Source organism: Microcebus murinus, chromosome 15, assembly GCF_040939455.1.
Source record: "Microcebus murinus isolate Inina chromosome 15, M.murinus_Inina_mat1.0, whole genome shotgun sequence".
In the NCBI taxonomy this organism is placed as follows: domain Eukaryota; kingdom Metazoa; phylum Chordata; class Mammalia; order Primates; family Cheirogaleidae; genus Microcebus; species Microcebus murinus.
The window spans coordinates 74,606,073-74,619,778 of NC_134118.1; the positions used below are offsets into that span (position 1 = coordinate 74,606,073).

The 13,706-nt window shown below is 36.8% G+C and overlaps 1 protein-coding gene across 8 annotated transcripts in view; it reads right to left on the minus strand.

Annotated features, from left to right (window-relative positions):
- Positions 1 to 13,706, minus strand: part of CLCN3 (chloride voltage-gated channel 3) — an 87,194-nt gene that overhangs the window by 41,189 nt on the left and 32,299 nt on the right. The window contains exon 1 of one of the 8 annotated variants that reach the window (XM_012770646.3): positions 10,198 to 10,499. The exons of 6 other annotated variants lie outside the window; for them this stretch is intronic. In XM_012770646.3, the coding sequence (XP_012626100.1) occupies positions 10,198 to 10,276 (79 nt within the window). In that variant the 5' untranslated portion in view covers positions 10,277 to 10,499. Of the gene's footprint in view, positions 1 to 10,197; positions 10,500 to 13,706 lie in introns of those variants that run through there. One more of the 8 variants, XM_012770652.2, reaches the window with a different exon arrangement.

Genomic DNA, 13,706 nt, shown 5'->3' on the forward strand with positions numbered 1-13,706 from the left:
CTCTCAACTTCATCTTATGCATGAATGGAAGCATTTATCTTTTAGGTATTGCCACAAGCGCAAAATTCAAGTTCTCTCCTACATAAAGTGCATCTCTCCTTTTTCCTAAAATAATATTTCAAGAGTTGGTTAATTAGGAAATGTTAATAAGGCTTTTCTAATAAAACTGATATCTGGAAGGAAGCTCTAGAAGATGAAGAGGGCTCTGGGATGAGGTGAAGGTGGTGAGATGGCTGCTTCCCTGATTACGCCTTTCCTTCTCCTCAGTAAAAGCTCTTCTTACAGTTAGATTTTATTGCCCTAAAACGACAGGATTTGCCCTGGACTTGCCACTTCTCAAAGCATATGTAGATCTCATTACTCAGCTGTGAGGATGGCTGTGGAGATGTAGCAGAATATCTTTTGGAAATACTACTCAAGGTCCCTTAGTCTATACTACTTTCTTGTGCCCTCCACACACTTTCTCCCCACCCATTCAGTCAGAGACACCCACTGTCATAGAAAAGGAAATACACAACAGAACACAGAGAACCAAATTCGACATTATGGCCTCCGAGTTTCATATTTAGGCTTCTGAAACACATTGAAAAAACAAAATCTTAAAAGCCAATACTTTTGAGTTACAAGATGGGTTTCTGGGTTTCAAAAGGCATTAAGTAAAATGGCTTAGAGTTTCTACAATAGGCCAGATGAAGAACCAGTTCTACCCAACCACATGAGGTTTGCTGGGGAAGGGAAAAAAGGGAATTGAGTAAGCAAGAGAGTTTAGCTATAATTAATTATAATTAACTCATTATTAATACATTCAATTAATTTTTTAAATATTTAAGTCTTTCCTTTTTCTTAATTTTCCCCCAACTCCACTCCCAGATACTCAGTATCTCTAAACTTAAAATAACCATATTATCCATTAATTATCCTCACATTAGGGTTGTTATTTACATAATGGACCCTTGTTGGTTTTGCCTACCTGGTATCTCCTTCCCCTTCTTTCTGCAACAGAACCCAATCATATTAAGGACATTTCTATCCTTTGCAGTCTTGGTGAAGCTATTTACCCTCCCCTCCCCAGCTAAAGAAAATATACATGATCCAAGTTAGACCAATCAAACTCTAGCTCCCAGAAATGTAAATGTTGAGCACAGTGACAGTTGGAGCCAATTAATGTTAACAACTAAACCTTCCAATGGATATAGAATAGTTCCTGCTAGCTACATCCCTAGATCTTGGATTATAAGAAAGTACGATCTGAAAGTTAGCTCCCAAATTCAAGACAAAAAAAATCAGGAACTATTTTGGAAGGCTGACTACCAGATGTCAATAATTAGCATTCTACTACCTAATTCTACTACTTACTGGCTGAAAAACAATAACAAAAAAGACTGGAAAAAAAGATCACTTTTCCTTCAGAGTGGCCCAGAAGAGAAACCCCATGACCTTAATGCACTTTGCGGTCAGAATGATCTAGCGTCAAATTCCAGCCCTGCCACATACATGTTAGCTCTGTGGTCCAGCACAAGTTACTTATTAGTCTCTTTGGAGTACCTTGGTTTTCTCACCCACTTCTAGAGTATGGTATGTAGACGAGATAAATAATGAAAAACATTAAGCAATACTATATTTGACAAATAGTAAGAAATCAATAAACACAAGCTATTATTTCTGCTCATATATTCTGGCGTTTAAAACTTCATCAGGCTGCATTACACTGCTCATGTGGCATTAATCTTAATTAGATCCTAACAATCTTAACAGTACATTAACAATATAACACAGAGAGAAAGGAAAAAAGTATCATACAAATTTGGGCATGAGTTCTACAATTGTGTATTGAGCAAAAATCCTATAGATTTTTAACAGATACCTTAATTCATTATGCCTGGTATGGACATAGAAACAAATTCCTAAAATGCATAGTCAATGACCAAGCTTTCCATAATGGACATTTCATACTTCAAATTGCCAACACTGAAATACCTTAGCAAGTAGGAAAAAGTATCCAATCAATAAACTAAAACTGGCTTACAACTTTCTTGCAAAAATAGCTTTACTAAGAAGACTTTTTGCCTTGTTTATTTTTTCCACAGAACTTTATAAAATTCAAGCGTATCCATGGAAATATAAATCCATTATTTACTAATATTTGTAATCTAAACAGAAAGACTTTAAAAAATTATCTATAGGAAAATTAAGTTTAAAATTATTCATTATTCTTTATAGAAAGTTTCCAATGGGGAAAGAATTGTCTTTTCAAGAAATGATGCTGGGGCTGGACACAATGGCTCACACCTGTAATCCTAGCACTTCAGGAGGCTGAGCCGGAATAATTTTGGCATATTACCAGTCTGATGTAGGGGGAAAAAAAAGAAAACTATTAGGTGATGCCTCCTCACCAAACACATAGGAATATGTAGCAGTCCCCAACTTTTTTGGCGCCAGGGACCGGTTTCACAGAAGACAATTTTTCCACAGACAAAGGGGGGGGTGTGGGGGTGGTGGTGGAGTTCTGCTGTATGGTCCCTAAGAGGCCAAGGACTGGTATGGGTGTGGGGGACCACAGGGCACATGTTCTTAGCTTCTGGACAATTAATACAACCCCACCCTTCACCAGCACCATCCCTCTTTGTCTTTGGTTCCAGCCCATTTGTTCTTCTATTACTAAAAATGCTGCAATAAAAAAAGCTGCCATAAGAGGCATTGTTTTGCTCCCAGTACTCACCTCCCGATGCTTTCATCTACCACAATAACACACCCTCATTCTCACCCTTAGGATGTTCCAGTCATCTTATGCCACAGGAAGCCTACCTTTACCCCACGCCAATACCCCTCTCCAGCTGTATACTTAGAAATTGGTTTTCAAACTATTTGACTGTGGCTCACAGGAAGAAACCTTTCTTATTGATATAGTATTTATAATAGATATGTGCCTAAGTAAAACCAAAGTTTACTAAACAATATTTACTTAATATCTGGTATATACTGCTATTTTACTTTCTACTTTTTCTTTTTTTAAATACTGGTCACAGCTCAACTGATTTCATGACCAACATATTAATATCTACAGTTTGACAAACACTGAACTAGAAAAATACAGACATTAGTGAAATTATTTGCTTTCCCATAAAGATATACTCTCACCCACTAGCCTTCAACATATATTTGCTGAACTAAAAAAAAGTGCTTAACTGCTGCACTTTAACCTCAGTATGTTAGTAACTTGCACAGTCACATCGACAGCATCCTAACTCTTCTCAAAAAAGAATATCCAAATAATTGTTTTACATAAAAAGTAGGCATATAGTTATTTAATAAAACTGTTACTTATTACCTCCAGGGTCAATCTCCAAATATTTGAGCGTAGCGATCCTTGCCACTTAAAACTCATAATGTAGATTACAGTTGTATCAGACACACAAAAAACATACAGGTTTTAAAAAACATTATAGAAAAGGCAGAAATCCAAAATTCTATGTATTCCCTGACAACCAAGACGCTTCTGTATATTCAGAGCAGGAAATTTAGTCCCCAGTCTATTTTTTCCTCCCCGTGACCTTACTGATAAGAAATAGTCATCCTGGTAAGGCAGGGGAAAGTAAATGCTATAAACTGATAGTGGGAGTTCCAGAACGTTAGCTGACTCCAAATCGAAGATTAAAAGGTAATGGCAAGCACAGTGCAGGTGGTCAGTTAAATGTCTACTGGATAAATGAACAGTATAAATGAAGGATGTGCTCTTAAAACCTGTTCAGTCATTCACAGTCATATTTAACTGTCTAAACTGAAAAGACTTGGAAGTTAATACCAAATCCTAAAGGAGTTGACTGAAAATAAACAACTAGTCAGTAGCAATGCTGAGCCCATTACATAATTCACCATTTACTTCTCTGTTCTGTTGCCAACTGTTGCCAATAAAAAGCCATATCCCTTAGGTATAGATGATAAAGTGGATATTAAGACATCTGTATAACTGGAAACAAGTTCCACATTAATTATCCCTGCATATGAGATGATCTGTATATTACATGAGTAAAAAAGTTTATGAAATTTGCTAAAGTTCATAAAATTTATGAATTTATAAAATTTAGGATACTAAAGTAAATCCATTTTATGACCTAATTAATGTTGAAAAGGACTACAAAAAAACAAAAATTAACCTTTTCTAAGCATCTGTGAAAATGGTTTGCTATTTAAACTTACCCAGGAAAACCCCACAAAATCAAGCAAAAGAGGTTCAAATCTTCATTTCACTTCAAGAACACCCAGGAAGCAGCCCAGGCCATCAATGCATATACAAAAAGCCCCAAGTATCTGAGAGATGTCACTTGACAGAAACAATGTGCACCATTCTGAAATCACAATGGTGGAGTTGGTACGTGTCCCCAGATCAAACAGTGGGGCTGAACACAGGGTTGGTGACCCAAAAAGAGTGAATTTTTGCAGCATATGCTTAAAAATGCAGACAGCAATGCCCAACTTAAGGGTTTAGATGCAGATTCTACGATCCTTGTATACATCCAGGTGAACAAAGCACCCAGCATGCACCACAGGACTTGCAGAGCTCACGGTCAGTTTAACCCTTATGTGAGCTCCACCATCACATCGAGACGACCCTTACTAAAAAGGAACAAACTGTTCCCAAACCAGAAGAAGAGTATGCACAGCAGGAAAAGATATCCCTGAAGAAACAAAAACTTATGGCACAGAAACAGACTCAGCGTAAAATAAATGTAAACAACAGTAAATAAATTTTTTAAAAACCCTATAAATTAAACATATGTTAATTAAACACAAAAACAAAATCTTAAGGTACAATTTAAGCTACCAGTCTACTGTGTAGGCACAAAGCAGAAACCTCAATGCTGGAAAAATAGCATTACAGACCTAATGCTATTCACATTAAGACCTGTCCTATGATTAATTTCATACCATCTCATGGCTTGTTATAAGTCAGAAATGCTTTGTGTATCAAGATTTCAAAATGTGAACAGATCTGAATCATAGTACAGTGTTAGTTATTTTTAGAAAACAGAGCTAGAGGTAGTAATATGAACCAGATTTTATTGAAGACTTGAAATTCAGATACTATGGGCAAAATGAATTTTAAAACAGGCTTTGTTTTATATTATTGCTTTAGAATACAGAGTTTCTGACACCGAATAAAGAATCTTTAGTTGTTCTTTTAATTTGCAGATACTTAGATGGGTTAATTTATAAGAAGAGATTTAATCTTGTAGTTGGATAAAAGGTTAGGGGTAATAAAAGTACAATAAGGATCTGAATCTTAAAATCACTTACAAAAAGCCTCCAGAATGTCTCTCTGGCAATAAGAATATCATATAACACCTGAATTTCCAAATAATGTACAAAAATGCTAGGTACTGATAATTTTAGGAGGGAAGAAAAATGAACAAATTCATCTATTATAATTGGAATTTAAAAAGCTTTATTTAAACACATCACTGAGCTAATGAATGTCAAGAAATGTTTTCAAGTAGAAACTTGAAAGAATAAGACCCCAAACTTATTTCAATGGCAAGGTTGCACTTTTGGGGGTTCAAGCCCATCATTAGTCCCCTAGGATCTGGCACTGTTCCACCTTTCACTTTGCTCTATATACTATCTCCTTCGCTGACCCACAAGAAAACTACTGGATTACTTTTGATACAAAAGCTAATCAGGGAACAACATACTAGGCATTTCCTCCTGTCACAGCATTTACTCAGTCTATTCTCTCCACCAAAAATGCCCTATCAGACTCCCTTATGTACTTGGAGACGGCCTTCTGTGACTATACTTGTCAAAAGGAGACTGAGCTCTTTCTCCCCTGAAGTCCCACAGAACGTGCAGTCTATGTCATTCACTGGAAATTTATTAACTCTCTCAGGTTTTGTTTACAAACTTGAGAAGCCTTTTTATGTCCCTACCAGACCTAAAACACGAGTTGTTACAGAGATATACATAGTGAGAAGCAGTATAGCCTCATGATTACAGTATGAGCCAAATATCTGGACTGAATCCTGACTTTTCTTAACATTTTTTTAAATCTCAGTTTTATCAACTGAGAAATGGAGATTATAGCAGTACCTACTTCACAAGGTTGTGATGAGAATTAAAACGATTTGATACATGTAAGGCACTTAAAAGAGTATCTGGCAAATAGTAAATTCTAATAAGTATCATGTATGAGTAATATTAATTACTATTCTTATCACCACAATTCTCCACAGCACCTAGTAGTAGTGCTTTATATATACAAACAGCTCACTTTGAATGAAACAATATTCAAATAAATTTTTTTTTTCTTTTGAGACAGAGTCTCACTGTGTTGCCCGGGCTAGAGGGCCATGGTGTCAGCCTAGCTCACAGCAACCTCAAAGTCCTGGGCTCAAGCAAGCCTCCAGCCTCAGCCTCCCAAGTAGCTGGGACTACAGGCATGCACCACCATGCCAGGCTAATTTTTTCTATTTTTAGTTGTTTGGCTAATTTCTTTCTATTTATAGTAGAGACGGGCTCTTGCTCTTGCTCAGCCTGGTCTCAAACTCCTGAGCTCAAGCAATCCTCTCTCCTCAGTCCCCCAGAGTGCTAGGATTACAGGCGTGAGCCACCACGCCCGGCCTCAAATAAATTTTAAATGCCTCTCACGGGACTGGATAGAGAAAATGCAGTATATATACCCAGTGAAATACTATTCAGCCATAAAAAGAATGAAAAGTCTTTTGCAGAAACATGGGTGGAACTGGAAGCTTCGTATTACCTTAAGTGAAACAACTCAGACACAGACAAATATCGACGTTCTCGCAGTGTGAGCTGATGCGCACACATGGGAGCAGGGTGGGGAACGGAGATGGACACACTCGGAAGTGGGGGTAGACGGGTGGTGGGAGGTAGCTCGGTGGGTACGAGGTGCACTACTCTAGTGATGGATGCACTGAAGGCCCTGACTTTACCGCAACGCAGTACATCAATGCAGCAAAACTGCACATGTACCCATGAATATACACACACACACAAAGTCTTTTGCAGAAACATGGGTGGAACTGGAAGCTTCGTATTACCTTAAGTGAAACAACTCAGACACAGACAAATGGTGGCTCGTGGAGTAAATGGAAGCTCAAGGCCCAAGAGAGCAAATTCATTATAAGGGATTGGTAGACGAAAGAAATTTAACTCCCAAGACTACTTAAACTGCATGAATAAATTAAAAAGAAAGTAAAAGTGTAAAACTAACAGTCCAAATAAACCAACAGTTTTGTCTCCTGATAAAAAAGAAACATTTTATGAGAGAGCTTGATTGTTTCTGCATAGGAAATTTATCACCAAAGATGGCTATTTCTGAAATGTCATCTTAATTTCTAATCTAGCAATAACATGCTCATTATTTATCATCTCACCTGGGAGTGCAGTGTTAAGTTTAATTTACCCAATAGGCCAGGCAGTGGCTAACACCTGTAATGCTACTAGCACTCTGGGACGCTGAGGAGGCATGACTGCATGAGCTCAGGAGTCTGAAACCAGCTTTAGCAAGAGCAAGACCTCCTCTCTACTAAAAATAGAAAAATCAGCCGGGCATAGTTGCGCATGCCTATAGTCCCAGCCACTTGGGAGGCTGAGGCAGGAGGACTGTTTGAGCCCAGGAGTTTGAGGCTGCTGTGAGATATGATGATGCCACTGCACATTACCAAGAGCAACAGAGCAACACTCTGTCTCAAAAAAAAGTAAAAAACATTCACCCAACAAAGGTAATCCCCAGCTAGCTGCAGCACTTGGGGATTTAGTAAGCAGATCCATGCTTACTCTATCCATATCCTTCACAATTTCATAAGTTGATTACCTGCCTCTTATTATCAGCCTGAAGCTCAATTTTAATCATTGTAGTTTTGTCCTTCCTCACAGGGAAGCTGATTCAGTCTGTCTGATTTATGATAGCTGCCTGTCTCCACCAGTTCCTTTGTATTGACCCATGGCTACTTTATGGAAAACAAATAACAAATGGTACCCCATAATGTTCTGGTGGAAAAAACACACAAGCATTAGCACACTGAATCCGCATAACATCCCATAGGTAAACATTATCATTAGCCTCATTTCAGAGCTGAGGAAACTGAGGCACAGCTACCAAGCTGCAGGGCTGTCTCGATCAGAAGCCATTCTGTTTACCATTATGCTAAGCCGCATTTACGTACACTCTTAGGCCAGAAGATATAAATACTGGAACCTTCTTAACTGGAAAAAAGAAAAATAACAAATAATATCCTGGTGTCTTACTCATGGACACTAGGGTATTACAGCATGTTTTAGGTAATACAGTATAGTCAAATAGGCCTAATAATTGATCTGCACTACAAATACACAATGCTACTTTCAAATAACATTGGCTTATATTAATACAGTAAGTCTCATCAAAGGATAAGGAATCTATTTGGGCTGCTAAGAGTGGGATTGATTTAGTCCCTAAGCAAGATTCCTAAAGAATTATTTATGGAAATATAATAGAAATAAAAAGCTTATATTTTGCTGATATCAGTAAACATAGCTACTCTCACATAAGTTTTGGCTTATTTCTTATCTGTATATTTTACACAGAGATAGTCTATAAGTCAGTTCTGTCAAAGACTGTCAAGCTTCACACAGGGAATTTATATTTCTCAAGCCCAGGTCTTCTGGTTTATCATCATTAACAACCGGATGTGGTAAAAGCTCAGGGAAAGCACAGCCTGTCTTGTTTTACAGTTTAATTACCAATTAGCAAATAAATATGACATATGAACAAGTCACTATTCATTCACCTTGCTCCTGTTTAAAGAAGTCCTTACCAGAAAATAGACCATGGGAACGTAGGAAAAAGGAGAACTTACGATCACAACATTAAGAATAAAAACAAAAACAAAACCCCAACATCTCTGGGTGGTGATATTATGAGAAATTATTATCTTCCTTATGCTTTTAGATATTTCCCCCAAATGTTCTAACATAATCTCTCTCTATATATATATATATATAGAGAGAGAAATTTTATTAAGAAGGCAATGCTGTAAGAGAAAGCACAATATATGTAACATGATCTTCATACGGTTTTTCTGAAAATGTAAAGAGCAAGTTTTTACTAACTATATAATACTACAGGATAAATAATGTTACAACTATTCAGAGCCTAAAATAGTGTGTAACAGACATGATGCAACCAATAAGTATTTATGTACATTATAATTTTTAAATTCTAATGGAATAATACTAAGAAAAAGTATTATCAGAATACAAAGTATATTTTAAATAAAACATGATAATTATGCTGAAGAAAAGTATGACTTCCTTATTTACTTATAAATAAAAGTTTGGGTTAAATCATAAAGTGAGTTTACAATATACAGTAATTCAAACTAATATGGCTAATAAATGAAGTCATCTAAGAGATTTTTAAGTTCAATTTTTTTCTAGAACAAATGTCAACCAGTCTATTTTTAGAATACTCAATTTAAGAAAAATAAGGGCAGTAATTAACAGTTTTAATGAGACTAAGGCAGGTTTACATGAGTGCATGGTGCTCTTCTATTCTCACAAGTTACTATTATTTTTTCTGATGCTTAAAAAGCCCCCTAAATGTGTTTTATCATATCAAATTCCACAAGATACCTGTAGAAAACAATATAGTATGTTCACCAGCTGAAATACACATTAAATGAAAATATTAATATAAAAATTTGTTCATCTTTATTGTCATTTTAAAATGTAGATAGAGCTTTTACTATAAATTTACTTTGTGGTGTAAAAGCTACATGGCAATTGGCAGCAGCTGAAATATAATGGTACAGACACTGGACTTCTCTGTGTAAATTAAAGGAAGCACAGTTTTCTGAAGGAAGAAAAACATTGCTTTTCAGGTGCCAACCAACATGACTTTAGTTAGCTGTAAAAGCGGATTAATTCATTTTCATAGTTAAACAGCAAGAGGATTTTCACACAGAAGATGGAGTCGGAGCCCAGTGTGATCTGAAGCAGTACTAATCGGCACAGAAAACAATCAGGGACGACTACAGAACCATTCGGAAGGTTGCTTTTTCCCTTTGCTAACAACCCCGGGCAACTAAACGACACACTGCAGCGTTTAAAGGACAAACCAGAACCAGTTTAAACTAGAGAACCGCCCAGCCGCATGCAAAACATACCAACAGAGGATTCAGAGCAAAGGGATGGTATTACCTCTTTTATGTAATTCCCTCAGGGGAATATTGTCTCCTCCCCCGTCATAAGGCAAATAAGGATCGGAAGAAGCGTCCATGATTAGAATTTTTAAAAAGGAGAAGAAGAAGAAAAAGAAAAGGCTTGCTAGCCTAAAAGGCCAGCGGCATTTCTTTCACCCCGGCTGCAGCAGGCAAGGGAGATGCCATATTCGATGAGGATTAGAACTGTAGCTCGAATCGCTGAAGCAACTGGGTTCTTCCACAGTGGATGATGTCATCAAAGGGAAATTATTGCAGCCTGGTTGCTAGTGGCTACAATCGAGCAAGGCTTAGAGGCGGAACAGCCTTCCTTCTTAATCAGGTCCTGCTACGTAGGATGATGACTAAGCTCCAAGTATAACAGACAAAACTGGTTTGGGAATTTTAAAGCACTCACAATATAGCTTCTGTAGTACCAGTGGCAACTACAGCAAGACAATAGAAGCATTATTTCTTTTTGATTTTAAGATAAAATAAAGAAGGGAACAAAGTATTTAACACAGAGATGTAAAAAGGAAATTCGGGAGGTAGACAATGTCCTTTTTCATTTCTAATGTGGAAAAATGGAAGCAACACTCTGGTTGTGCTTTTATAATACAAATGTGCTAATTTATGTAATGTCAGGTGAGTCATAATCATAAAAACTACAACATACCAAAGGCTTCTCAAGGGACTTTAAGTCTATTCTTAATTGCCTAAAATGGACAGCAGCCTTTTATTGAAGATTTAAAAACTGAATAACTTTAGAGTTGAATAGTGGTTTATCTCACCAACCCCCTCAGTCAGCCTCTTATTTTCCTTTTTTGGGGAGCTAGCTACAAAGATATTCTAGCTTTTGTAGAGAAAGAAAACTTATCAACACACTAAGTAACTTGACTATTGTGTGTAGAAACTATGCAAAAGAGATTTACTAAACAGGAGATTTCCCTCTCTCTCCTATCTTCCTACTTTCCCCATCTTACAAAGATTTTGTGCGTAAAAAAAAAAAGGCTTTTAGTAAAATATGTCTTGAAGTGAGGTAAGTCCAATTGTCTTTGCTATAAATTTTTATGAAATTCAGAAACAAAGCAACTCTTTTTATTTAAACCTGTCATTCCAAAAAACAAACAAAAAAACCCCTGATGCTCATTTAAGATCTGAGTTCAAAATTTTACAGTATCCTTCTGAAGTGATTCCTCTAGACTAGAAGATTATCTTCCTGAAATGGCTCCTTAAAAGGTGCTGTTCATTAAAAGCAATTCCATAGAACTCAGGGGTTCTTTGAAATTTGTTTTCCTAAGTATTGAATGTGTGAACTAAAATAAAATTTTAAGGCTCACCCTCCCCCCCCACGCCACACACACACACACACACACACACACACACACACACACACACACACACACACACACACACGAGCTGACTATATGGACCCCCTCATGGCCAAAGGAATATCCTAAAACTAAATTGCCTGCCAGGAGGAAGGAGGTCAGACATGCCTCATCATGCCCCCCTCCCTTCTTGGGGACCTCCTTTGTAACCTAGCAACAGGCCTAAGGGCATGCAAGACAAACCTACAGGTCCTCAACTAGCACAACAAATCTAAGTCTGATGGCTTATCTCTGATAAACAACTTCTTAAGTTAAAACATTGCAAGCCTTTAGACAAAGCTTAATGTCTTTAACCAATTACAAGCCAAAGAATCTTTAAACCCACCTATAACCTGTAAGCCCCACCCCTTCAAGATGGCCCACCTTTCCGGGGCCCAAGCTATGTATGCCTCCCACCTATCAATTTATGACTTTACCTGTAACCCCTGTCTCCCTGAAATGTATAAAACCAAACTGTAACCCAGCCACAGCGAGTCCACTTGCTCAAGGCTTCTTGAGGGTGGCTCCGGGTCATGGTCCTCAAATTTGACTCAGAGTAAATCTCTTTAAAATTATTTTACGGATTTTGGCTTTTTTTCCCATTGACAAATAATACAACCTCTAAGGTCCACTCCAACTCATCCTGTTTACATGAAAACTGGAGGGAGGGAGAGAGAAGAGAGGGCAGTAAAGACAAGAGGGAAATTATATTTAATTTGTCTAGTACATTTTCGTTATTTGGGTTTTTTTTAATTATATAGGCTAAATCAAGTTTCTATGTTTCAAAAAGTTTGAACCTCAGACAAACATTGCTTCTTACAAAATCCTACCTGGGATTTTGGAGACAGGGTTCCAGGAAAGGAATCTGAAACTAGAATTACTGCCATAGGAATACCAAACCTGATTCTAGCTATTAACGTTTATGATAAGACAGTGGGAAATCTTTGTTTTCTGTATTTTTCAAATTTTCTCTGAAATAATTTTTTAAATAAGGAAAGCTTTGACAAAGAGCTAACTTTACTAAATTATAAATTAGCTCAATGTAAATTTGGTTGTTTGTGGTTCTTTGGTATGTTCTATCATATGATCTTTCTAAAAACATATATAATATGGCATTTATAAATGATTTAGTTTTTATGATATTATTTGTGTTCTTACATGCCTTTACATAAAAATGAAAATTAATCTACAAGTTTTCCTGGTATCTGTAGGCATTCGCTTAACTTGTTTTTCCTGATCTGCAACTTGATCATAAACCATGAAAATGGTAGCTAGCACTAACTACAGGGAGAAGAATGTCCTTCCTGTAAAATAAATATTGACAATGCTTCATAAGTAGAAGTTTTGTAGCCGTATCTGAATTATTTTAAAAAATAAAAATTGTGTGTATATATAATTATATTTATATAGAGTTACATTTAGAATAAGACACATCAAACTCAACAATTGGTATCACTAAGGAATGAGGTAGAAGTAGGGAGGAAGTGGGGTACATTCAGTGTTTATATAGTTCCACACTGTTTTAATTTTTTTAACAAATATGCTACTTTTATAATAATCTGAAAATTTTCTAAATTTCAGATTTAGACAAATTTGTCATGATTAGGGGGTCCATAGCTGCCACTTTCTCTTAAAAGAATTGTTAGGTTAAAAATCACACTTTAGAAAGGACATGGTAGAGTGGAAGGTGTGGCAAAAGAAGACTTTGACACAAAAGAGGACTTTGACAGACTTTTATTGCCAGGCTAATGAAGTGAATGACCACGGGGCGGACTGAAGTGGAAAGAGAGCAGAAGAAGCAAATCAAGAATCCTGCACACAACTCTGGGAGAATGCTCAGGGTAGAGCCTCTGAAGAAAGAAGGAGCACACACAGGACTTAACAATTCAGAAGGGGAGAGGATATTTCCTCTTTCAAATGCACCCTACATTCTAATGTCAACTTGATGTGGGATTCTGGATAAATCATACCCTCTCTGGAATATGTTTCTGGATCTGTAAACCAAGGAGGCAGAATACATGATAATATGGTAACTGTTCAACCTTTAAGAGAACCTTATCTTTCAGAGATACATAATGAAATATATACGTATACCCATCTATCTCTCTATATAAAATGATACTTTCAGATTTGCTTCAAA